The sequence below is a fragment of the Cydia amplana genome, chromosome 21 (assembly GCF_948474715.1).
Source record: "Cydia amplana chromosome 21, ilCydAmpl1.1, whole genome shotgun sequence".
NCBI classification, from domain to species: domain Eukaryota; kingdom Metazoa; phylum Arthropoda; class Insecta; order Lepidoptera; family Tortricidae; genus Cydia; species Cydia amplana.
The window spans coordinates 3,389,573-3,415,325 of NC_086089.1; the positions used below are offsets into that span (position 1 = coordinate 3,389,573).

General features: G+C 40.0%; 6 protein-coding genes across 7 annotated transcripts in view; all 6 read right to left on the minus strand.

Moving 5' to 3' along the window:
* Positions 1-290: 290 nt before the first annotated feature.
* On the minus strand, positions 291-12,351 carry LOC134657927 (transmembrane protein 234 homolog). Its single transcript, XM_063513511.1, has 4 exons — positions 12,131-12,351; positions 3,263-3,405; positions 2,393-2,552; positions 291-416 (listed from the first exon to the last, which is right to left on the minus strand). The coding sequence occupies exons 1-4, from the start codon at positions 12,144-12,146 to the stop codon at positions 349-351; spliced, it is 387 nt and encodes a 128-aa protein (XP_063369581.1). The 5' UTR covers positions 12,147-12,351; the 3' UTR covers positions 291-348.
* LOC134657932 (uncharacterized) lies at positions 7,161-8,042 on the minus strand. Its single transcript, XM_063513516.1, has one exon. It carries the CDS (start codon positions 8,007-8,009, stop codon positions 7,287-7,289), a length of 723 nt encoding a protein of 240 aa, XP_063369586.1. The 5' UTR covers positions 8,010-8,042; the 3' UTR covers positions 7,161-7,286.
* On the minus strand, positions 11,217-12,124 carry LOC134657928 (three-prime repair exonuclease 1-like). Its single transcript, XM_063513512.1, has one exon. The coding sequence runs from the start codon at positions 12,094-12,096 to the stop codon at positions 11,269-11,271; it is 828 nt and encodes a 275-aa protein (XP_063369582.1). The 5' UTR covers positions 12,097-12,124; the 3' UTR covers positions 11,217-11,268.
* Positions 12,352-13,337: 986 nt separating the features above from the next.
* Positions 13,338-16,040, minus strand: LOC134658072 (NF-X1-type zinc finger protein NFXL1). Its single transcript, XM_063513671.1, has one exon. It carries the CDS (start codon positions 15,891-15,893, stop codon positions 13,422-13,424), a length of 2,472 nt encoding a protein of 823 aa, XP_063369741.1. The 5' UTR covers positions 15,894-16,040; the 3' UTR covers positions 13,338-13,421.
* A 947-nt stretch (positions 16,041-16,987) lies between these two features.
* Positions 16,988-17,909, minus strand: LOC134657901 (uncharacterized). Its single transcript, XM_063513478.1, has one exon. The coding sequence runs from the start codon at positions 17,906-17,908 to the stop codon at positions 17,006-17,008; it is 903 nt and encodes a 300-aa protein (XP_063369548.1). The 5' UTR covers position 17,909; the 3' UTR covers positions 16,988-17,005.
* A 2,197-nt stretch (positions 17,910-20,106) lies between these two features.
* Positions 20,107-25,753, minus strand: part of LOC134657795 (zinc finger CCCH domain-containing protein 13) — a 58,834-nt gene continuing 53,187 nt past the window's right edge. The window contains exons 6-9 of one of the 2 annotated variants that reach the window (XM_063513348.1): positions 23,757-23,870; positions 22,973-23,412; positions 21,553-21,653; positions 20,107-20,589 (exon numbers count right to left, since the gene is read on the minus strand). In XM_063513348.1, coding sequence (XP_063369418.1) covers positions 20,147-20,589; positions 21,553-21,653; positions 22,973-23,412; positions 23,757-23,870 — 1,098 coding nt within the window. In that variant the 3' untranslated portion in view covers positions 20,107-20,146. Of the gene's footprint in view, positions 20,590-21,552; positions 21,654-22,972; positions 23,413-23,756; positions 23,877-25,753 lie in introns of both variants that reach the window. The other variant, XM_063513344.1, reaches the window with a different exon arrangement.

Below are 25,753 nucleotides of genomic sequence, written 5' to 3' on the forward strand. Positions count from 1 at the left end.
TAACTAATTGTATTGTCAAATGGAACGTAAGCGATTGAAGACTTAGTTACTGCAGTGGCCATCAATTATATCGGAGCGGTCAAAGTGCCTAAAAATATCAAGTCGATATATTTGATAGCGCATAGGGCGTAGGGCGCATAACTCTATGACAGCACTGCAACTGTCAAAATTGTGTCACAATATTTTGCACCCCTCTAATATAGGTACCTTCTTACATACACTAACAACCTCGTTATAAACTACGTTAGATAAATTAAAAATAAAATTTTCAATCTTACATACATAACATAAAAAGTCCTATGTCTTATAACATATTGATCACGTGACAAAACCTGTTAACAGCCGAGGCTAGTCCACCTGGTCACAGCAACATAGCGCCGTGCCCGCCACGATTAGCGCTATTCCGAGAATCGAACCTGGAAGCAAATATAATAAATCTTCATTCTATATTCAAAGACAAAACAGAGCTGAATACGAATTTAATTGGAGCATTCGACGAAAGATCCAATACAATACGATACAAATCCTCTTTATTGCACAAAATACGTGTACAGGAAATCAGAAATCAGAAATCAGAAATTTATTTGCTTAAAACACGGTCAGTACAAAGGTATACAGATGTATTAAGTTCCACATGCTTTGTCAGTAGAGACATGCAACTATTAACACTTATTCTAGTACAACTAAACTATCTTTACGAAACCATAATACAATACATTCATTAACATTTAACATAGGTCCTTAATAGCTACGGGCAATTTCATCTCTCTTCAGGAATTCGTTAACGGAGTATATTGAGAGTTTTCTTTTCAGTTCCCTTAAGGACAAGTTTTTGAGACTATTCGGAAGAGCATTAAATAATCAAAGAGCATTAATTATGTGTGTTTCCTTTAAGGAAAAGGAAACACACATAATTACATGAACAGAGGTAAACAACAGGCGGCTTTATCGCTAAAGAGTTATTTCCAGACAACCTTTAGGTACCTAGAGGAAAAATAAACTCATTATTTAACTAATTAGGACATTCTGTTTTGTATTAATTATGTTTAATATTAACCACCTCTTCTCGGTGAAGGAAAACATTATGAAATTGGTGATCCTGACTAATCCTAATGAGCCTTGGCTAACCCAAAGGTGTTTTGAAAGTTAGTTGGCTATTGTAAAAAAACAACGGGTTGCACTCCGGGAGTGCCGGCAAACTCAATAGGTGCCATTTACGTACGGTACAGGTACGGCATCTGCCGATATATTTTACGTACTATTTGACAGAGCTCACACACGAAGCTGTAATATATATTTTGGTATGTGGTGCTTAGCGATAGGTACTCGCAGATATCTGTCGGCATCTGTTGGTATCTGCCGATATATTATAGCTCTGTCTGTGATGGGCTTAATACAGTCAGTGTTAACAGTAGCGCAATAATACACAAAATAACGCGCCAAAAGTATCTACTACCCCAGTTTAGCCCACCTGGTCCTAGCTATGGGATGGGACATTGGGACACATATGTCTCTAGTGGGTACCTATCCGTTTAACCCACCTGGTCCTAGCTATGGGATGATGGGACATTGGGACACATAATGTCTCTAGTAGGTACCTATCCCAGTTTAGCCCACCTGGTCCTAGCTATGGGATGGGACATTGGGACACATATATGTCTCTAGTGAGTACCTATCCCAGTTTAACCCACCTGGTCCTAGCTATGGGATGGGACATTGGTACACATGTCTCTAGTGGGTACCTATCCCAGTTTAGCCCACCTGGTCCTAGCTATGGGATGGGACATTGGGACACATAATGTCTCTAGTGGGTACCTATCCCAGTTTAGCCCACCTGGTCCTAGCTATGGGATGGGACATTGGGACACATGTCTCTAGTGGGTACATAGGTAGGTGGGATAGCCCAGTTTAGCCCACCTGGTCCTAGCTATGGGATGGGACATTGGGACACATGTCTCTAGTGGGTACATAGGTAGGTGGGATAGCCCAGTTTAGCCCACCTGGTCCTAGCTATGGGATGGGACATTGGGACACATGTCTCTAGTGGGTACCTATCCCAGTGTAGCCCACCTGGTCCTAGCTATGGGATGGGACATTGGGACACAATGTCTCTAGTGGGTACCTATCCCAGTTTAGCCCACCTGGTCCTAGCTATGGGATGGGACATTGGGACACATGTCTCTAGTGGGTACCTATCCCAGTTTAGCCCACCTGGTCCTAGCTATGGGATGGGACATTGGGACACAATGTCTTTAGTGGGTACCTATCCCAGTTTAGCCCACCTGGTCCTAGCTATGGGATGGGACATTGGGACACATGTGTCTCTAGTGGGTACCTATCCCAATTTAGCACAACTGGACCCAGCTATGGGACACATGTCTCTAGTGGGTACCTCTGTCTAGCGGGCGGTCGCCGGCGGCGGCTCCGGTGGCGGCGGTGGCGGCGAACGCCAGCCCGTTGGCGGCCGGCACGGCCAGCGACAGCGGCGCGCGGCGTACGGCGAACAGGTACGCCAGTGAGCCCAGTTGGTTCACCAGCCACGGCAACACGTACTGGAAAAAAGGTGCTTATTAAAAAAACTGCTGAGATTTCCTGTGAGATGAATCAGTAATAAGTAAACTAGCAGGAGAATCAAAGTTAAAATAGATCTGAATGTTGCCAGACTTAATTTGCAATGGACTAAACACGCGTAAAGGCTATATAAGGCGGGTTTTCGGCACTGAATGTGTTATCAGTGCCGAAAACCCGACTATCGGGTAGGTATTTTTTCGTGCACTACCTGTTTAAAAAAAATTCTATTCTTTATATCCTGCTACCCCAAGGTTGTCTGAAAAAGATCGCTTACAGCGATAATACCGCCTGTTGCTACCTTTATTTACACTGTAAATCTGTTATTGTATTTTTCTTTGTCATGCAATAAAGTGTATTTACTTTAGTTACTTACTTATTTTATGATTTCGTTCCCAGGCCGGACAACCCGATAGTCGGGATCTTGGTACTAGCTTTATATGACAATTTTTTTGTGGCCTGGAGCGGATGTCTTGTTTGGGTGGGTGGCAATGAATGTGTTAATATCAACCATCGACTAGTATATGCAGCATTATCACCAATAACAAGATCGAGAGTCACCTTGTCATCACCGCAACAGGGCAGTGCACATTCTATCAATGTGGAAATGATCCGTGATAAACTCACGCTAATCTGTTTACAGATCAATTTATCCAACATTCTGTCTATACACAGACTAGTAAACATAGCATACCCTCCAGTTCCCGAGCAGAAAGCAGACTTCAGCCCAGGCCTGCGCCGGCCACGAGCCCGCTCGCACGTCGCGCAGACCCTTGGTGCCGCGCTTGATGAAGGGGTTGGTGCACCCCCACAGCAGCCCCGTTAGCACCAGTAAACCTGTATCGAAATACTTTATATCCGACTGATGAAGTAGTAGGTACCTAACATACAAGCAACGCAAAATGCGTGGGAAAGAAGAACTGCTGAACAAAAAGAAAACATTTATTTTGAGAACAGCATATTTTTACATAGGTACAACCTCCGCCAAACTGTATAACAGTTTGTTGGCGGAAATAGCATACGAGAGCATCTTTTCCCAAGCTAGCCCAGCAGCTAGTGGCGACGCCCTTTGCTAGAATGTGGGTAATCTCAGAGCGTAACATACTTAACCGTGAAATAATATATAAGAACAGGCCTTGTAGACTTCACCGAAAATACAAGCTTTTATCGCTATACTCTATCCTCGTGTCGCCCAATGTACATTAGGATGTACACTCAGTTTCGATGGAATGTCAACCTTAATTAAAAACAAAGTAGGTAGCATTTCATTTGTCTCCTAAAATTTTCGAACAAATGAAATTCAAGCTAATTGAAAATACAAGATTCAAACTTCCTTGGCTATAATTTTGTATGGTGGGCGGCACGAGAATATGTATTTGTTCAGTCACCTGCAATAATATGTTACTCTTCGAAGGCCGTAAAAATATGTGACACGCTTTTATGGCTCTAGAAATAAGATCGTGTCAGATATTTTTGCTTCCTTCGTCGTGTAACATATTATTGCAGGTGACTGTACATAATAATACTCACATCGAGACAATTCTGACAAACCCAAACCAAATTGGGTTGCGTTATTTAATCACAGAGTTGGCCACCTCCTGTTGGGGCTATTCATAAATTACGTCATTTCAAATTGGGGGGGGGGGGGGGTCTGGACATCGGATGATGGTAGCATAGTCCGATAGCAAATAATGACAAATAAATGCTTATCAGCATTATCGCTCACCGCAGGCAGGCAACCACTATTTCATATACACGGTTCAATATCACTCACTATACGAAATGACGTCACTAGATACCTCGTGAGAACAATTAAATTATGTCGTCCCACGAAAAAACAATCTAATTTATTATTCAAAGTTCATTAAATTTTTGCTGTTGTAGGCATAAATATTGCCTCAATCAAATGAATGATTTAATCGACTGTGCCATTACAGACAATATAGCTACGAGGGGCGTTCAATATATAATGAGAATGAGATGCAAACTCTTTAAATATTAAGAAAGTAAATACTGGCCGGTAAAGCTAATCTACCTAGCTGATTACCATGAAAAAAAAAAACTAGCTGTTTTTTGTTTTAAAAAAAATACGGCGATTTCCATGCGATGCTATTGAGTACGTTAGCGAAAATGGAGAAAATTGAACTACGCGCCGTTATCAAATACTTGTGTTTGAAAAATTTTTGTACGGACCAAGTCAATTTAGATTTACGGGACACTTTAAGGTCTAATGCTCCTCCGTATTCGACAGTCGCACGTTGGTGCGCCGAATTTAGACGTGGAAGAACATCGACCATGGATGACCCCCGCTCCGGACGCCCTACTACAGCAGTAACTGAAGAAATTGTGAAAAAAGTCGAAAACTTAGTATTGGCGGATCGTCTTGTCACGGTTCGTTTTATTGCTGAAAATGTAAAGATTTCAACGGGGAGCGTGCATAATATTTTACATGAACGCTTGGGTATGAAAAAGGTATCAGCGCGTTGGGTACCCAGAATGCTTACGACACGCAAAAACAAACTAGAGTCGAGATTTGTCAAGAAGGTTTGGACCTGATACAGCAAGACCGGGAACTTTTTTTGGCGCGATTTATAACAATGGAGGAAACACGTCTCCATCATTACGACCCTGAAACGAAACTGCAGTCTATGACATGGAAAAGGCCATCATCTCCAACTCCGAAGAAATTCAAGGTGGACCCATCTGCCGGTAAGGTCATGGGCTCTGTTTTTTGGGATGGTAAAGGGGTCGTAATGATTGTGTATCTCGAGCATGGAGCCACTATTACGGGCACTTTATATGCCAAACAAATAGCAACATTGCGCAATGAGATCCGTGAAAAACGGCGAGGTAAACTCTCGAAAATTGTGTTGTTCCATCAGGACAATGCACCGGCACACAAGTCCGCCGTTGCAATGGCTGCAATACGTGATGCTGGGTTCGATATCCTTAAGCATCCTCCGTATTCACCAGGCCTCACCCCTAGTGATTTCTACCTATTTCCGAGATTGAAGGAATACCTGAGAGGCAAGAAATTTTAAGACGACGTCGCGGTAGTCGCTGCAGTACAAGATTTTTTAAGTACTCAAGATGAAACCTTTTTTAGAAATGGAATTTTAAGTTTAGAAAAAAGATATACTAAGTGTATTATGCTAAAAGGTGACTATGTCGAAAAATAAAATAATATTTAATAAAAGTTGTATATAACATACTCACTCTCACTTTTTATTGAACGCCCCTCGTATGTAGTTTAGGTATTAACCGCCTGTTTTTGCAGATATTTAAAAGAACTAATTTATTGTCTGTAGAAACACAGCTGTGTGCAAGCTGCGATAGCTTTTAAAAACGCTGTATTGCTTAAAAGCAATCGCTGCCTCTTAGGTCAATCAAGTTATAGGTGGCTCCAGCTGTCATTTGTTTAGACACCCTAGAAAAGCTTGAAGCAAAGACTTGAAGTCTATGGATATAGGCCATATATTTCGTAGTGCTTATTAGGGTTCCGCCGTACCCAAAGGGTAAAAAAAACCGGCAAAGTGCGAGTCAGACTCGCGCACGGAGGGTTCCGCACCATCAACAAAAAATAGAGCAAAACAAGCAAAAAAACGGTCACCCATCCATGTACTGACCCCGCCCGACGTTGCTTAACTTCGGTCAAACATCACGTTTGTTGTATGGGAGCCCCACTTAAATCTTTATTTTATTCTGTTTTTAGTATTTGTTGTTATAGCGGCAACAGAAATACATCATCTGTGAAAATTTCAACTGTCTAGCTATCACGGTTCGTGAGATACAGCCTGGTGACAGACGGACGGACGGACAGCGAAGTCTTAGTAATGGGGTCCCGTTTTTAGGGTTGTAACCGCGATAGCTAGACAGTTGAAATTTTCACAAATGATGTATTTCTGTTGCCGCTATAACAACAAATACTAAAAACAGAATAAAATGCCGATCTCTGTTGCCGCTATAACAACAAATACTAAAAATAAAATAAAATAAATATTTAAGGGGGGCTCCCATACAACAAACACGATTTTTTTGCTCTATTTGTTGTTGATGGTGCGGAACCCTCCGTGCGCGAGTCCGACTCGCACTTGGCCGGTTTTATTTTTTATGGCTATCAGATACATTCGCAAAGCTGATACAAATTTGCAATATTGATAAAAAAAAAGTGTAAGCAAGCCAATTTTGAGGGATTTTTGGCGCTGTTAGAGTTTTAACTTCATAAACAAAAAATAATTTGTTTCATTTAATACTAAATCTGGAACTAGAACACACAGAAATATGATTGCAGGTCCATTGACTTCACATTACTTAAGTGTTCCGCGTTTATCCTGATTGGTTTTCAAAGGCAAGATATAAAAAATTAAATCCATACACAATTATAAATTGTACCTACTGACCTTATAGTCAAAATATAGTCAAAATATACTTTATTCATGTAGGCCTAGCAACAAGCACTTACTTATTTAATCATTCTTTTGTGCGATATGACTACTATATTATGGACGGGGAATCCCCTCGAAATGTCACCGCCACGTAACTTATGTGTTTAATAACACAAATATCTAAATATTCATAATAAAACCAAAACATCTCATACAACGTTTAATTTTAGGATTGCACAACAGTCAGTCACTACAGTTCACTTGATCGTTCAGACAATAAAATAAATTAATAATCAAGTTATTTTGAAGTCGTCCATTGCGTTGATTGCAAACCTATTCTATTTCTTTCTTGACTTCCACAGGCTCTCGATGCTTATGCACAAATTTTGGCCTAGGCTTCAAGGGCACCTCACTAAATTTATAACAATTCTTCTCCAACCAGGGTATAAAGTCTTCAGCTAGCTTCACGGCTATTCGAACCACTGCCATATTACGGAATCCCACCTCATCTTCGAATTTGTCTCCGCCAGAAGCGTAGTACCTCGTATCTTCTAACACTCTGTGATACACAGCTTCCAGCGCGAAGCTCTGCTCACACATATTCGGCCATGGAAATTCACCCACAAGCCTTGCGGCTCTTGAGGTTTTCTCACCTTTCGGACATAGAATGTCATAGAAGCCCGCCATAGCGTCCGCACACGCCATGTCTTCAAAAAACTGTGTGCCCGTACAACTAAACCATTTTTTTAATATCGGAAAATCGTAGTAGAACCCGCAGTAGGTGATCAGACATACAGGCTTATTTAAATGGTCGATGAATTCACGAAGCTCAGCCTCTAGATCCAATTGGCCGTTTCTGTTGTTACTATGGCAGTATTTTCGGCGTATGACAGGAGGCTCCGAGATCTTAGCCTGCCTTGTATCCTCTTGAATGTTACGGAGATCTTTGCTGGTGACTGCTAGTAAGCTTAGGGAAACTATATGAGGGGTACAATTGTCTTCGGGAAGGCCGTTCGCTCCGAGGTCGAGAAAGACGTACGTTGCGATTGGGTCCATGGTTAAATTGGTGAACACAGGCGTGTGAACAGCAGCGAGAGTGTAGAGTGACTGTCGATGCGGTCGCGGACTGGTCCGCGAATTACTGGCGTACGATAATTATACCAAAAAACCGGTCAAGAGCGAGTTGGGCTTGCGCCCGAAGGATTCCGTACATGATGCAATTTTAATAAATTTTAATTTTATTTCATATTTATTTTATTTTATTGATCAAATCATTTTAATCTAAAAATGGTTTACAACTTTACTGATTAATTTATATTAAATTGTATATTTTTGTGGCATGTTACTTTTTTTGGATTTCATGACAATATTGATGGTAGAGACAGGGAAATAAATTCAAGGTGAAAACTGTATTTATAGACTAGTTAGTACGCAGAATTGATGGGTCTTTGTTACACACTTATTTATGCATGCCCTGTTTATCTTATACCTTTAAACGAGCAATTCTTGTATATTTATACATATATTTCGGGTATCTCGGAAACTGCTCTAACGATTTCGATGAAATTTGATATATGGGGGTTTTCGGAACGAAAAATAGATCTAGCTCTGGGAAAACGCGCATTTTTGAGTTTTATATATGTTTTCCGAGCAAAGCTCGGTCTCCCAAATGTATTGTATATTTATTTGAGCATGTGCCCTTAGCAGCCCAGCTGTTTTAAGGAAAGAGTTAATATAGCAACGCTTTATTTTTATGATTTAGTACCTATAGGAGGCAAACGAGCGGACGAATCGCCTAATGGTAAGCGATTTCCGTCGCTCATGTGCACCCGCAACTCCAGAAGGGTTCTAAACGCGTTGCCGGCCTCTAAGATGGGAGTACGCTCTTTTCTAAAAGGTCATATCTGTCCGGAAAAACCGCAGGCATCTTAGTAGTTTGTGGATACGTAGTACCTTCTTGGTAGTTTGTGACCGCAGGCGAGAGTTCATTCCACAGTTTAGCTGTGCCAGGTGGGAAGTCTCTGGAGAAACGCACAGTTGATGATTGCCAACATCTAAGTGGTGAATATCTCATGCCAGATTTTTTTAATAACGGTTGTCGACCACGGTTAGATTGTTAACTATTTTTCACACCATGTGCTATCAGGGAAAAATTATCTCCCTGGCGCCGCACCCGGAAACCGCGGTGTGATACCGCCTGGGCACAAATAAAAATGTATACCTATTTAAACGTTGGGAATGTGATCGTATACCTTTAAACGAGCAATTCTTGTATATTTATTTATATGTTTCGGGGATCTCGGAAACGGCTCTAACGATTTCGCTGAAATTTGCAATATGGGCTGTGTTGTGACCTGTAATATTTCATCACTACATACCTAGTACCTATAAAACAAAGTCGCTTCCCGCTGTCCGTCTGTATGTATGTACCTATGCTTAGATCTTTTAAACTACGCAACGGATTTTGATGCGGGTTTTTTAAATAGATAGAGTGATTCAAGAGGAAGGTTTATGTATAATTTGTTAACCCGTGCGAAGCCGGAGCGGGTCGCTAGTCATCAAAAAATCAATGTCTATATCTAATATTTGCTCTTTGAAACTATATACTTAAACTGGCGATTTTTACAGATTTCTGCAGTTGATGCCGGCTTAGCACAAGAGTGCCGCGACAGTTCTTGCCCGCGAGATAGATCCCGATCCGTCTTTTTCAAACTGTATTAATCTGTCAGCTCCCAGCGGCTCATATTTGAGCCAGAACGCTTATGGGTGACGTCATATCGTGGGAAACGACAGGTTTAAGAGGGATGGGTAAGATAGACATCTTGCAGGCGAAATACTGTCGCGGCGCTGTTTTACAAGCTTTTACTTAACTTGCATTCTTCTTGCATGGTATGTACCTAAACCTATGTCTTAGAGCATTTAATGTATGGTCTAAGACCTATGTATGTAACTAACTACATATGTATGTATGTTTGAACGGGTCAAATCTTACAAGTTAAATTTGACCCACTTCGCGGTTTCCGATGAAGCTGAAAATTTGCATACGTGTGTAAGTCGAGTGACAATGCAATATTATGGTACCATGGAGCTGATGATGGAGACAGGAGGTGGCCATCGGAACTCTGATAAAACAAGGCATACTAACAAATGTGTTTGGGATTTTTAGAATTGTCTCGATGAGTATTAGTCGCCTGTGGAAAGAAAAGTACAGTCAGGGATAAAAGCTTGTACCAAAAATGAAATTTTTGCGAGACTTATTTTTTAAGTATGCTCTTCTGCAATAAAATAAAACAATTTTGAGAATGACTATAAATCACATTTAATGTTTCTGCTCTATGTGAACAATATTGAATAGAGATCAATTTACAAGTAAAATATCTACATAAAGTTTGACCAGTAATATATGATCATTGATGAGAGGGCGTTGTTATTCTTATGTATAGGGTGACAGTTCAGTATATTATGAAAAAAATAGTTCCAGTGAAATTCCGCAACATGGCGCGTGATCATATATTTCTGGTCAGGCTTTACTTTAAAAGCTTACCACTAAAATTAAAGCTAAATATAAATTAAATACTAAAATCTGTATTTAAGACATGACTTTATATTAGCAATGAAATACATTAACACAATAAAAATATTCAAAATAAATATAATAATATAATTACAAACATTGACAACATGAGAAAACTTGTTATGAAATATATACTAGGTAATACAAAAATGTATATGGCCTGGAATAGAATCAGTATGTAATGCTAAGAATACATTTAGTAATTCCGAATACATCAGATTATTTAAAAATAACCAAAATGGACTCTAATTTGAAGGCATTATGGATTATTTTCGCAATTGTACAATATTCTGAAGTATGTACTTGGAATTACACCAATACACCTTACCAAATCATTTTTACAGGTTAACCTAAGGTTATAAGGCATAAGGTTGTCAGAAATTAAGCAGAATTGAACCCTGTCACTTTGAAATAAAGTTCAAAATCAGATGGGAAACATATTCCCTCTGCCTTATAAATATGTAACATAAAATGAATGCATATAAAAGTATGGTAGGTAGTCATAATTTCACCTGTATATGTCAGTCTTATACACAAAATGTGTGAAAATCATACTTTACTCTCAAGTCCTGGTAAAACCTTGCAATTACCAAATAAAATTAATTTGAAAAAATTATATGTTGACAAAAAATCTTAAAATTAACCTACAAACTATGAGCACTAACACATTTTATTAAAATTAAATGAACACATCTGCAATATTTGAAATGTTGCACTTTGCACACCACAAGAGCTTAAGTTCTAGGAACCAATCTTTATTCCAGGCGACATTGGGGACACTTCAGAAAACTGACGATGATGAGCGTCCACCCATGATGTGAACTCTTTGGAGAGTACTACAGCAATCTCCAACGACAGCATGCAATCAGTCTCTGCTCTGTGAGCATCGACAGCTGTACGGCCTAATAATCTCTCGTAAATGTCCGATAGTTTGTAACTGTCTTTAAGTCTCTTCTCACTAAATGGGAGCCTCTGCTTCGCTTTTCCAGGATTATGTGGACGTTTCGGTGGTAGCTTTGCTTGTTTTGGCGTTGTTTCATTCACAGCCTGCATAGACAAGCAATTATCAGTGGCCAGATCAACTTCATCAACCTTTTCAACTGTCATCTCGGCTTTTTTCTCTTCCAAAATATCACTAAAGGCGTCTAGTGAATCCGCACATAAGATATCATCAGAAAATCTCACATTTAGCATGTCCAACTGTCGTTTTAATATAGGAAAGTCGAAATTATGGCCGTTGTGAGTGACAAAACATACAGGTTTGGTCAAAGTGTTAAGAAATTTGTTGATCATGTCGAAAATTGTGCCGTCAAAGTAGCTCTCGTGTTCTAGAAGGAAGTTATCGAGCCCGGTGAGCTCGGAGCTCCCCTCTGTGATCCTCTTCCCCGGGTTGAGGCATCGCGTAAGCTTGTGAAGTACCCTGGGCACGTGACCAGGCAGGGTATCAAGTATATGTTCGCGTTTCACTGCCACCAAACACAACTCGGTTATTTTTGTTTTGTTAAATTCCTCCCTGGGAAGCCCGGTAGTTTCGAGATCAAAGAACACGTAGGTGGCTATCGGAGCCATGGTTGGAACGGTAAGTAAAACAGTTGTGTCTTACCTATTGTATCCAACATATCCAGTGAGTCATGCAATCAGTGATAACGGTGAAAACGGTAGACGTTTCGATTCACGTATTTGCGGCTGCTAAGAGAACATTCATTTGATTTTCCACATTCTGTAATTAATTCACGATAGTAATGAGTTACTCGACATTATAATAAACTTGTGTAAAAAAGATAACAAAGCTATGACAATAATATTAATTTTAATATGACAGATGAAAGTGAGGTTGGTTTTTTGTTGATGTTTTGAATACATTCCGATACACGCAAAAATTTTATGAAAACCACAAGTAACAAAATATACTGAAATCAAAGAGAAAGTATAGCTGGTCAAGCAAATCTTGTCAGTAAAAAAAGGCGCGAAATTCAAATTTTCTATGGGAAGATATCCCTTCGCGCCTACATTTTTCAACTTTGCCGCCTTTTTCTACTGACAAGATCTGCTTGACCGAGTTATATATTGCTGAAATGCAAATCTGCTAATTATGGTAAGGTGACTTATTTAGACGTTATTAAGGCCTCTAACCTGTTCTTTTATAGTAAATGATGACTAGTGTTGCATTTTATTAACCTTTTAACCACCAGACGGCGAAGGAATATGACGTGCTCCCGACGCCAGCGATCGCAATTATTTAAGCGAAATTGAACTTTACGGGGTCCCGCGTAAATCCCTATTACATTGGCGAAGTTGTCGGCTGTAGCCGTCGTCGGCGTCCGTGGCAAGACTTTTCGATGACGGCCAGAACCGACTGTGGCGGTCAATGGGTGATAATACACTATCGCACCGCACCGCGACCTTGGAGCGAGAAAGAGATATGTTTCTCGTTCTCACTTATGGGTGCGACGCACCCAGGTCACGGTGCGGTGCGATAGTGTGTTACCACTTCTAAGCTAAAAGTTAATTGGTTCCTCTCTTTCTAACAACTCCATTTGTTGGAAAGCCAGGCAAACACCGAATTTGTAATTTGCAGCGTGAACACTGTTTAAAATCCGTATAACACAAACACAATGGATGTATTAATGGTTCTGAAATAATTATAAATAATTACATTAATAATTTTCATAAACACCTTTATTTGTAGAAAATAATAAAACATCCAGTCTGAACACTACTTAGTGAACTACAAAAATAAATATGATCAGTGCTGTGTGCAGTTACAAACTATATAACACTGGGATAAAGAAAACCAAACTAAAATGTATAGTATGCTTATAAATAATACAATTTACATCCGGTAATAAAAAAAAAATTGGCCTTACTGATTATAATAAACAAATCCCATCCCATCAAATATAAAATATGAAATAAATAGCAGAAATTACAACAACTAAGACCGAAACGATAGGAATCCAATACTTTTGCAACAGATTCCGGTCATCCCTATTCGCTACAACCTTCTTTTCTTTATATTTCTTCTTCTTTCCACTCAACTTCCATTCATATTCCGCCAACTCCTTGCGATTTTTCTCCTCCTCAATCTCTTTACGTCTCTTTTCTTCTTTTTCTCTTTCTAACTCAGCTGCAATGCGTTTTTCTTCACAAGTGGAGTCACAGGAAGGTTTCCCTTCACCACTCCTTACAAGATTACAAGGAGCATCCTTCTTCAAGTTTCCGCATGGACAGTAGACCTTTGTTTTCTTTGTGCAGACTTGACTTGCACAGGGGCCTGGATGGCACAGGTTTCTGCATCTGTGCCCACACTCCAGATTCTTAGGGCACTGCTGCTTGCATGACAGCATTTCTTCTGTAGCTGTACTCAGTTCACGGCATCGCAAGTATAATTCGGTAACTTTGCAGTGACATGGAGTTTTTTCTATGACTTCACAGGAAGGACAGGCTCCTGGATGGCAAACACCTCTAGCACATTTATGGCTGCACCTGTCTGGTCTTGGGGCTAGACATTCCCTATTGCATGGTTCGCAGGAAGAAGGAACATTAGGATAGTTAGGATCGGCTGTGTGCAAGTGGCACAGCAGTTTGCACTTGTGTTTGGTGCAGGGAAGTTCTCTGCCACATTCACGACCACAGGGGCGGCGCAAAGCAGTATGGCATGGTTGATCTGCTGTTTCATGTTCCCCAAAGCAAACAATAGGAACCGGAATCTCACATGGTGGACATTCAAGAGTCATTACTTTAGTTTTTGGTGGCTGCACTTCCCATGGAGTAGCGGGCTTCTCTACTTGCTTAAAAACTACTCTAACAAATGCGTGGCAAACAGCTCTGCAGTCATGTTCACAATTCTCATACTGCTTATGACATATTGCCTTACAAGGAGGACAATCACCAAAATGGCAGGAATGTTTGTTTTCATCGACATGGCCACATTTATATTTAAGCGCGCACAGGAGACTGCATTTAGGAGGTTTAGTGTGTTTCTCTCTACCACACGGAACTGTTACATAGGTCTCTTTACAGCGGCAAGTTACTTTGGATTCCCTGGGACAAGGATAGCATGGACCGTGATGGCATACCATTGTGCATTTATGACGACCACACTGCAGAGGCTTGTCACAGATTTTCTCACATGGCGGACAGTTTCCATTGCAACATTTACGAGCACAACCATGTTTTCCACAAGGTCTTATGCCTCGGCACTTGGTTTCGCACTTATACTCCTTACTGCAAGGTAATGATCTCACATGTGTGCTGCATTGACACTTTTTTTCAATCAACACTTGGCATGGTGGACAGGGGCCTTTGTGGCATTTCTCTGGGCAAGTGTGTTCACAATAATCCTTAGTCTTTCCACAGGTGCCCTTACAGGTCTCCATGACATCAGGGCACTGAACAAATCTCTGATTAGCTCCACAAGGACATGACCGCATCCCAGAATTGGGACAGTCACCACAATCACCTGAGTGACATATTTCTTCACATTTATGGTAACCACATGAGAATGGTTTGTTACAACGCTTCTGGCAGCGCCATAGAGGATCATTGCATGGTCTTTTGACCTTCTCAGCACCACACAGACAGGCCTGGACACTTGTATATGTACAAGGAGCGCACGCATCCTCGTGGCAAACATTTTCACATTTGTGAGATTTGCATGAGAGTAATTTCTTACACTGTTGGCCACAAGACCATTTTGATGCACTGCAGCGAACTCTCTTACGTTCCTTCTCACAGAAACATACTCCATTGACAGTTTGTGGGCACGGTGGACAGGGACCAGGATGGCATATCAACAGACATTTATGTTTGCAATTATCTCCTGTTGACAACCTTTTTTCACACACCTCTCCACACGAATGTGGAATCAACCATGGATGGAATGGAGGGTCATCAGTCTTGCTACAGAAACAGCGATACTTGCGAGGAATTTCCTCTTTACTATACGACTGCCGGCATTTAGGGCAGCACCACTCGATTTTCTTGGGCACAAACACCGCGATGGGTCCGTGGTTCTCCTCGCTACGCAGGCTAATGCTGTCGTTGGACCACTTCTGGATGCAGGAGAGATGGAAGTACGAGTGGCAGTGGTCGCAAGTCCAGATGGGATGGGCGCGTTTGATGGAGCCGATGCAAATGAGACATGTTACGGGGCGGCCGCTAATCGCTTCCTCCAGCATGTTCTTCGTGCGGTTGAGCATGTGCGCGTCGCCGCCGCCATTCCTGTAGCTCTGCAGCACGCCCTCGAGGACGCTGGACTCGTACGGTTCCTCATCTTCCGACGAAGAAAGCTCTTTCATCCCCTTCAAATGTTTCTGGACATTTAGCTGCAATTTCGCAGCTGCGTCGTGGTATCGCCGGGCCATGGTCGAGGCAACGCACGCCCGGTGACAAAAACTTTAAACGATTAGTAATTTTCAGTTATTTTTTCATGATTTTCCTCTACTAGAACGACGGAAATCGGCGATTTTCTCCAAATCGACATGAATTCACCATGACGTTGACAGAAAGTATTTTATAGAGCAGCGTTCTCGCATCGCCTTGCGTATCATTTAAATAAAGTTGGTAATTTTCCTTTTTCATGTTGTTTATTTATAGAATGTTGTTATTTTGTTAGAATAATAATTTGTAGTATCATCAAGCACTTTAAATTTAAATAAAAATATATTGTTTGGTGACGAATGTGTATGAATTATAAATACAGAGGAACTGCTACGGCTACGTCTGCTCTGCTACCATAAAACACCTCATTTGCTAAACTCTTGTTTACGGGGTTAGCTAGACTTGAAACGCGTCGATTTATAAAAAGTCATTTATATACTGGGTCAACCAAATCTTGTCAGTAAATAGGAACAAAAAAACTATACTCATCCTTTTCTTTTGGGTGCTAGTACTAGTGTTAGACAAAGATAGTATGATTCTCTCTGTCTATGTTTGAAATCAAACAGACCTTTGACACACTATAGCTGGTCAACCAAATCTTGTCAGTAAAAAAAGGCGCGAAATTCAAATTTTCTATGGGACGATATCCCTTCGCGCCTACATTTTTCAAATTTGTCGCCTTTTTCTACTGTCAGGATCTGGTTGACCAAGTATATATAACAATATTTTTTTGACAGAAAATTTGAATTTCGCGCCTTTTTCTACTGACAAGATCTGCTTGACCAAGTTTATTATAGTAGTTTTATAAATTACAAAATCTTGCATTTTGATGACAAAAATATTTATTGATAATTTAATAAACAAATTATACTGTAACTTAATAAACATTCTTATAGCCACCAAGGCAGTCAACATGCAATAGAATAATCAAGTAAATGTATGTAACAATTGTAACATACATAATTTTGAAGTAGTCAAATATAAAAAATCTATAAAACAAGGCCCTGCCTTGCAAACAGTAAACTTATTTATAAAAAAATACTTATTAATAATAATATAGTTATCATGATTTCTTATTTAAAAAAACATCCTAAAACTAATGCCTTTCAAGGGGCCTAATTTCAGTCAGCTTTTTACAGGAATCGTCGGCCCATGGCAGAAAGTCGCTTTTCATAGCCACAACACAGTACAGTAACATAAAACAATCCGCTTCAGCTCTGTGCGCATTCTGCTCTTCTCTGTTCAGAAGTCTTTTATAGAGGGCAGTCAACGCAAAGCTTTCTTTGTCAGGTTTAGGTTTTTTATCCATCACCCTTTTAATTGCTTCAGTTTTTTTCTTCCTAATTTTTTCATTGCTGGTTTTGGTTCCCTTTTCTTCTTTGGCATTTTCATCAATGTCTTCACATGACATATCAGATAATGAGAGGCATATGTCATCAATTTCTTGCCAGTCTTCATTACTCACATTAATATCAGGCCATTCGTCTTCGTCATCTGTTATTAAGTCTTCATCTCTCTGTGGCGAGACTTCTAAAGTTTTATAATCAATAGTTGTTCCTTTCAAGAGTTTCCTAAACCCTATTATGGAATCTACACATAGAAGATCTCTTGGTAGGGTCTCGCCAGCCTCATTGAATTCTGTTTGTAGCAATTTATAGTCGAAAATATTACCATTATGTGCGACCAGACACACCGGTTTTTCAAGCTCTTCTAGAAAGGCTACCAAACTTTTAGTTTTCTGTTTAAAAGTCGGCGCGTGTTCAAGTAACTTGTTGGTGAATCCGGTTAATTCCACAACTTTGGATTGCATAGGTCTCTGCGGATTGAAAACCAATGTTATTTTACTAACCGGCGGTATTTCTCTGTATCGACATTTTTCTATCTCCTTCCTTGAGGTGGCAACGAAGCAGAGCTCGATAATCTTGGTCCTGTTACGCTCCAGATGCGGTAGACCCGTAGTTTCCAGGTCAAAGAACACGTAAGTTGCGATGTGAGGCATTTTGGATCTCACATTGAGTCACTGTAGCCCGGGTAGCACCTAACTTAGAACACTATGCAAATTATGAATCATCGAGACTGAGACCGCCTTACGAATTATCTATAAATAAAAACAAACATATCCGTAGACGAATAAGAGTGAATATTATCAATGAAGTATAGGTAAACATTGTTTGACGTTTCGTTTGACATTTGGCAGGAAAAATCAAAGTTTGTTCAAAGTCATTGATATACTTCTTCGTTTGAAATGGTAATTAAAATGCTTGTATATTCAAAATTACAGTATTTCATCCATAAATAATTGTATTAATATTAATAATAAGAGATTTAATTTTTAATTTTTAGTTTATAGTAAATCTTAGTAGTGTGCGACATCTAGGGACAAGTAGTAGAACGTTTTAAAATTGTATACTTATACGCCATCTAGTGGCAAATAGCAGTATAGTTCAGGTGCCATCTGGCGATAAATTAACGATTTTGGTATGAGCTATTGCACAAGAGATGTCACTAGTAAAAACAGATATGTGTTTTAGAAAGGTTTAGGACTTATTTAGAACTGTTTCACTCTAAAAACCAAAATTTGACTTCACTTCCCTCTGCTCTGTTGGATGCTACGAAACGGATGTTCATTTGACGTTCAGGCATAGAGAAATATAGTAAGACAAGAGTGCTCACTCCATACATCAGTTCAGACTATTAATTTCAGTGTCTACATCTAGCATCGAGTAGCGGAACTATCAGTACTGCTACTTGACAATAGATGTAGCACCGACCGGAAAGTCTTATCTCAACAGCATAAGACTTTCCGGTCGGTGCTACATCTATTGTCGAGTAGCAGTACTGATAGTTCCGCTACTCGATGCTAGATGCTAATAGTCTTTTTGGTACTAAAACTGATGTATGGAGTGAGTACTCTATGTATGTTTAGGGTTCCGTAGCCAAATGGCAAAAAACGGAACCCTTATAGATTCGTCATGTCTGTCTGTCTGTCTGTCCGTCTGTCCGTCTGTCTGTCCGTCCGTATGTCACAGCCACTTTTCTCCGAAACTATAAGAACTATACTGTTGAAACTTGGTAAGTAGATGTATTCTGTGAACCGCATTAAGATTTTCACACAAAAATAGAAAAAAAAACAATAAATTTTGGGGTTCCCCATACTTCGAACTGAAACTCAAAAAATTTTTTTTCATCAAACCCATACTTGTGGGGTATCTATGGATAGGTCTTCAAAAATGATATTGAGGTTTCTAATATAATTTTTTTCTAAACTGAATAGTTTGCGCGAGAGACACTTCCAAAGTGGTAAAATGTGTCCCCCCCCCCTGTAACTTCTAAAATAAGAGAATGATAAAACTAAAAAAAAATATATGATGCACATTACCATGTAAACTTCCACCGAAAATTGGTTTGAACGAGATCTAGTAAGTCGTTTTTTTTTATACGTCATAAATCGCCTAAATACGGAACCCTTCATGGGCGAGTCCGACTCGCACTTGGCCGCTTTTTCTCTATGGTTCAGGCAACATGGTGGGTATAGGCGTAGGAATAAAATAAAACAATTTTTATTAGACAAAGTTTTGGACACTGTTTCTGTTGTTTAATGTACATAAACAATGGATATTACCTATTAATTTCAAAGCGTATTAAAATTACCAATAGCAAAATAAATCACATATAAAATAAAAATATATCATTAAACTTTATATCGATATTATTAGTAAGAAGCGCGTTAAAATAATGAAATAAATGACTAAGTCACCCCATAAAACATATAGTTCATAGTCACCCCTTTTACCCTTATTTAAAATAAAGATTAATCTACACTGCAAGCGTTAATGACAGCTGGTAACGTTACGATACACGTCAATGGCACTTATTATCAACATTAATATTGTGTGTAAAACATAAATTGAAGGCAATATTATTATAGCACCATAATGTTAAGATAGTTTCTAAATATTTAATTTTTTTTTGTCATTGATTTTGACAGTATCATTTGATAGACTCGGTAGAAGACACATTGGCAACATTGTCAAATTAAAAATTACACAATCCATTTTTCGCCTTAAAAATGTCCTCTACTTTCCATTGTGCATTGATCCATTAACCCTTTCAGCGCCAAAGAAAGACTGACGCGCGCAGCTGAAGCTTAATATGAACCTTCGTGCAACAAGGATCACTATGAGCGCCGCACACGATAGGCGTGGCGTTCAAAGGGTTAAATCTTATAATTAAAGCGTTAGCGGACTCTAGTAGTCTCCAGTTTTTTTTTATTCGACAGCTTAAACCACCCAGCTTTCTTCTCGTCCTTCGGCATCGAGATCGACCTTGAAACCCCGTCTCTATTCAACACCTCACTAGACTGACTCTTCTGCCCATCCCTCCGCTCCGGTTTCCTATGAAGAGTCGTGCTGGAGTTGGTCAATCTATTATTGATCGGTCGGCGCGTCAGCGTTGATTGGCTGTACGATTTGTTTTTCTGTAGCGCAGGTCTGGTTTCTTTTTTTGGTCGCTGCGCGTAGTGTAGGTCGTGGTGGTCGGCGGGGTGGCGGGGGGTCCAGGGGGCGAAGAGGGAGAAGCTCTTGGTGGTGCTCCGGACCTGCAGGTTGGAGGAGTTGACGGAGGAGACGTCGTCCCTTGAACGGTTGCGGGTCATGCGGCCCGGGTCGGGGATGTCACCCACTGAAAATTTTACAAGTTAGAGTTAATCGCAATAATTACGTACTTAAGTATTTTACGGGTATGTATATCGATAAAGTACAGGGTGTTGCCTGTAACACGAGCAAATAATTAATACATGTATTATATACTCCTCAAACTATAAAACTTTTGTTAAACAACTTTTAAAAATTATGAATTCTTTAGACTTCCACTTTTTCATACAGAATATTTTTTTTATGTAATAGTCAGCAAACGAGCAGACGAGCCGCCTAATGGGAAGCGGTCATCGTCGCCCATGGACATAAGCAACATCACAGCAGCCACTTAAGCGTTGCCGACCCTTGAGAACCCTAAATACCCGCTTCTTCAATGTACGCTGGTGTTTGACGTTGCTTGTCACGCTTTAAACATAACAAAATTTGCAATACATTGCGTCTTAGAATAAACTATAAAAGTGTAATAAAAATCAAAACATAAGTTATTTTTAAAAGTTGCTGAACAAATGTTGGTCAGTTTGAGGAGTACAGCCTACAGTTTAATTTATTGCTCCTGTTACAGGAAACACCCTGTATATCTACTTTGTTTAGATTGATTTAAATCTGGGTTCGAGAGTTCTTAACCCTTTCAACGCAACGGTTAATAATCAATAGTAATAACCGTAAAGTTACGGGTAACGGTTATTTTAATACTATTGTCGGAAGGTACCAATTGGGCTATAGCCTCGCGGATCAGTTAACATCTTCGGCGGTCAAAGGGTCAGGGAATCTTTGACTTATTGTCTTTAGCAGGATACAGGGACAGAATGGAACAAGTTTCATTTTCTCTGCGATTCGACCCATATAGATTTGAATGCATATATAGTTTTGGACGGACTTCTGGTGTTTATGGATCAAATGAACTAGGTATATAGTCATATAATATAATATAGCCGCCTAAGTAGAATTAGATCAAAACCGAAATAGTAATAGTGTAATAGGTACATACCAGTGGTGGCGTGCAGGTAGACCACGCTGCGCTGTGACTGGTGGCTCGAGTCGCCCTCTGTGCTGCTCTCGCCCGAGTGCGCCGGCGTGCGACGGCGATACCTGCGCAAGAGACAAACAAGTCATATTAGAGTGAAATAAAAAGCGGCCAAGTGCGAGTCGGACTCGCCCATGAAGGGTTCCGTATTTAGTCGATTTATGACGTATAAAAAAAACTACTTACTAGATCTCGTTCAAACCAATTTTTGGTGGAAGTTTACATGGTAATGTACATCATATATTTTTTTTAGTTTTATCATTCTCTTATTTTAGAAGTTACAGGGGGGGGGGGGGGGACACACATTTTACCACTTTGGAAGTGTCTCTCGCGCAAACTATTCAGTTTAGAAAAAAATGATATTAGAAACCTCAATATCATTTTTGAAGACCTATCCCCCACTCTATACCCCACACGTATGGGTTTGATGAAAAAAATGTTTTGAGTTTCAGTTCGAAGTATGGGGAACCCCAAAAATTTATTGTTTTTTTTCTATTTTTGTGTGAAAATCTTAATGCGGTTCACAGAATACATCTACTTACCAAGTTTAAACAGTATAGTTCTTATAGTTTCGGAGAAAAGTGGCTGTGACATACGGACGGACAGACAGACGGACAGACGGACAGACGGACAGACGGACAGACGGACAGACGGACAGACAGACAGACAGACAGACAGACATGACGAATCTATAAGGATTCCGTTTTTTGCCATTTGGCTACGGAACCCTAAAAATTGGCAGATGATCATTGAAATCCAGATAATTCCTTAGTTCCTTATAAACTTTCTTGGATTGCTTTCCACTTCGCAAACACATTTCTCCCACACATCCTACCTTTTGTATTTACAAAAAACTTGCTCCGCTGAGCTGTTTCCACTAGAGCTGCGCTGAGCGAGTATAGGTAAAGTGTTTCTATTGGTTAATGACAAACACGTACATCTCACGCTACGCTCGCACATCTCTGGTGGAAACACAGCCAAAAGCACACATAGGTAGTTCACTGTAGTTAAACTTGACAATAACCGCACTGTGCTGTTACCTAATAATCAGCCAATAAATAATCAGATAATTGACTCACTTGTAATCCCTATTGAGATCCTGCTTGCTACTCCTCAGTTCCGTGGAGTTGCCTCGCTCCCTCCTTCCATTCCTCAAAACCAAAATGGTAAATGTAGTAAATAAGCCATACTAGATTCGATGTTCCTTATATAGTTTCTATTGTCTAGGAGAGGACACTGACTTCTGTAAACACAGGTCTTTTACCTAGCTCAGAAGTCAGGGACTACAAAACCTACCTTGTAACTTGTTTTTTGTCAATAAAAATATTTTATTATTTATTATTACCTAATAATCAACCGATAAATAATCAGATAATTGACTCACTTGTAATCCCTATTGAGATCCTGCTTGCTACTCCTCAGTTCCGAGGAGCTGCCTCGCTCCCTCCTTCCATTCCTCAGCGTCTTCGAACTGCTGTGACTCCTCGACCTGTCTGCCTGATACGGACTCATCGGCGGCTTCAACCCGCGCTGACTGTCCTCAGACTGAATCTCAGATATATTGTGAAGATTCCTCTTATAGTACTTCTTATCGCTCTTATCCAAGTTAGATAAAGAGTAACTTTTATTCAACTCAGCATGATCAACTTCGTCAAGGCCTGAGGTTGAGTTGGAGACTGTTTTCCGTAAGGTTCCGTGGGGTTTGACGGTGCTGTGCTTGGCGTCGGATTCTGCGTCGGTGTCACCGAAGAATCGTAGGTTCTTAGCTGGAGAGTTGAGCTTGGGTTTGAAGCTTCGGTCTACTGGCGTGATTTCTTTTTCCGTCTGTAAATCGTAAAGGTTAAACTGTTACATAAAAAAAAATATAAATCCAGTTTATAACTAGTGGATAACATTCAGGATGGAAAGCTCACAACATAGAGTGTCAAGTCAAGACCCTCATACATGAGGTGTGTGTGACATGGAAATAGACAATTATATACTGATAATTATAGACTGTATGTCTGAGATCTGAAAAGAGATCTGTAATTTTCTGGATGCAACGGGCATTAGTAATGAACTTTAAAGGGCTGTCACAATAGATCAATGCTTGGTCGATGCGGCACCCAAAGGCCCAGTACCAACCCAATAAGAGATCTGACAGTCATGGCGAATAAAGAGATACTTACCTTGACGTTCTTCTTCTTCCTGGAGAGGCGGTCGAGCGACTTGAACCAGCCCTGCGTGCGCGGCGGCGAAGGCGTGGGGCTCGGCGTGGCCAGGCGCCGCCGCTCGCGGTAGCGCTGCGCCTGAGCGATGGAAACAAAAATGGTCAAAACGGCTTGTTTCTAATACTATGTAAGGTGGTTATCACACTGTGTGTGCTCCGATGTGGGGTATGTCGATGTCCCGCTCGCACAGCGAAGCGGGGTGCAGATCCGCTTCTAATGCGAATGCCTTTATGTAGGTAATCCAGAGATGTTAGATGATCTACAGATAGGTATGAAGAAAGACTAAAGCGCCATCATCTTTTTAGTGTTTTCCTGACATTTTCCGATCTACATTTAGGCAGCTGTGTTGCTAATATCCACCCGTCTTAAATGTCTTAATCCTTTATATTTATGTTTGCTTTTTGATACCGACACCGATTTGCAAAAGAACATGACACTGCTTAGCAACCGGCCGCTTTTAAACGTAACCTCAATATTTTGGAGCCTATCACTTTACAGTGGTTGGGATTGGGATACTCATATTTCATTACGGCTCTAGCGTACTAAATGCGAATATATACGGCTCTAAAGGCCTATTTTTGTCTAGACAATAAAATACATAGGAAAAACATAAAATATTTAGATAATTTTTCCCTATTTATGATTCAAGAGTGAAAAGTAAACCAGGTCTTAGTTATATTTTACATTGATACGAGTTGGGAATTGCCTTTGAGAGCCATTTCAATGAGAAGTAAGTAATTAAATATTTCTAATAATATAGGTATTTTTGACTGTTAGCGCTTTGATTCTCAACGTAGGACGTCACGCACATATACAGTTAGAGAAGTCGTTTTAATAAAAATAAAAACAATACAATTCAGAACCTCCTTTCAATCTATGAAGTAGATTAAAAAAACCATAAGGTCTCGCTAACGCTCTACGTGTGCTATGGGCATCTCGGGCATTTATTAGGGTTCCGTAGCCAAATGGCAAAAAACGGAACCCTTATAGATTCGTCATGTCTGTCTGTCTGTCTGTCCGTCTGTCCGTCTGTCTGTCCGTCCGTATGTCACAGCCACTTTTCTCCGAAACTATAAGAACTATACTGTTGAAACTTGGTAAGTAGATGTATTCTGTGAACCGCATTAAGATTTTCACACAAAAATAGAAAAAAAAAAACAATAAATTTTGGGGTTCCCCATACTTCGAACTGAAACTCAAAAAAATTTTTTTCATCAAACCCATACTTGTGGGGTATCTATGGATAGGTCTTCAAAAATGATATTGAGGTTTCTAATATCATTTTTTTCTAAACTGAATAGTTTGCGCGAGAGACACTTCCAAAGTGGTAAAATGTGTGTCCCCCCCCCTGTAACTTCTAAAATAAGAGAATGATAAAACTAAAAAAAAATATATGATGCACATTACCATGTAAACTTCCACCGAAAATTGGTTTGAACGAGATCTAGTAAGTCGTTTTTTTTTATACGTCATAAATCGCCTAAATACGGAACCCTTCATGGGCGAGTCCGACTCGCACTTGGCCGCTTTTTATATGTTACTGAGCTGTCGGCTACAGTCAATGACCCGTCTGCAAATATTATAAATCATATTGGAGATGGCTGGCGACGCGCGGAAGCTACGAACCGCATTGTTTCGATTATTGTACATGGAGATAGAGATCTACCTACGTTTTGTTACAAGTCTTATCTTCTAAGTCCTCTTGATCGTTTACAGGTGGTTTACAAACATAGAAAACTAAAAGTGTTGTTTTCAAAAGTACTGTAGCCAAATATTGTGTTAGCTAAATTCGTCCTGTGAGCATTTGTTATAGCTTAACTTTCGGGGTGCATAATGTGCATGAAAATAACGTGAAATACGCGTCGTTGAAGAGTTCCGTTTTGGTCATCAGCAGTTTCACTTCATCAAATGTCACTTTTGAATACTCAGTTCCCTCAATTCCTCATGGATCAACA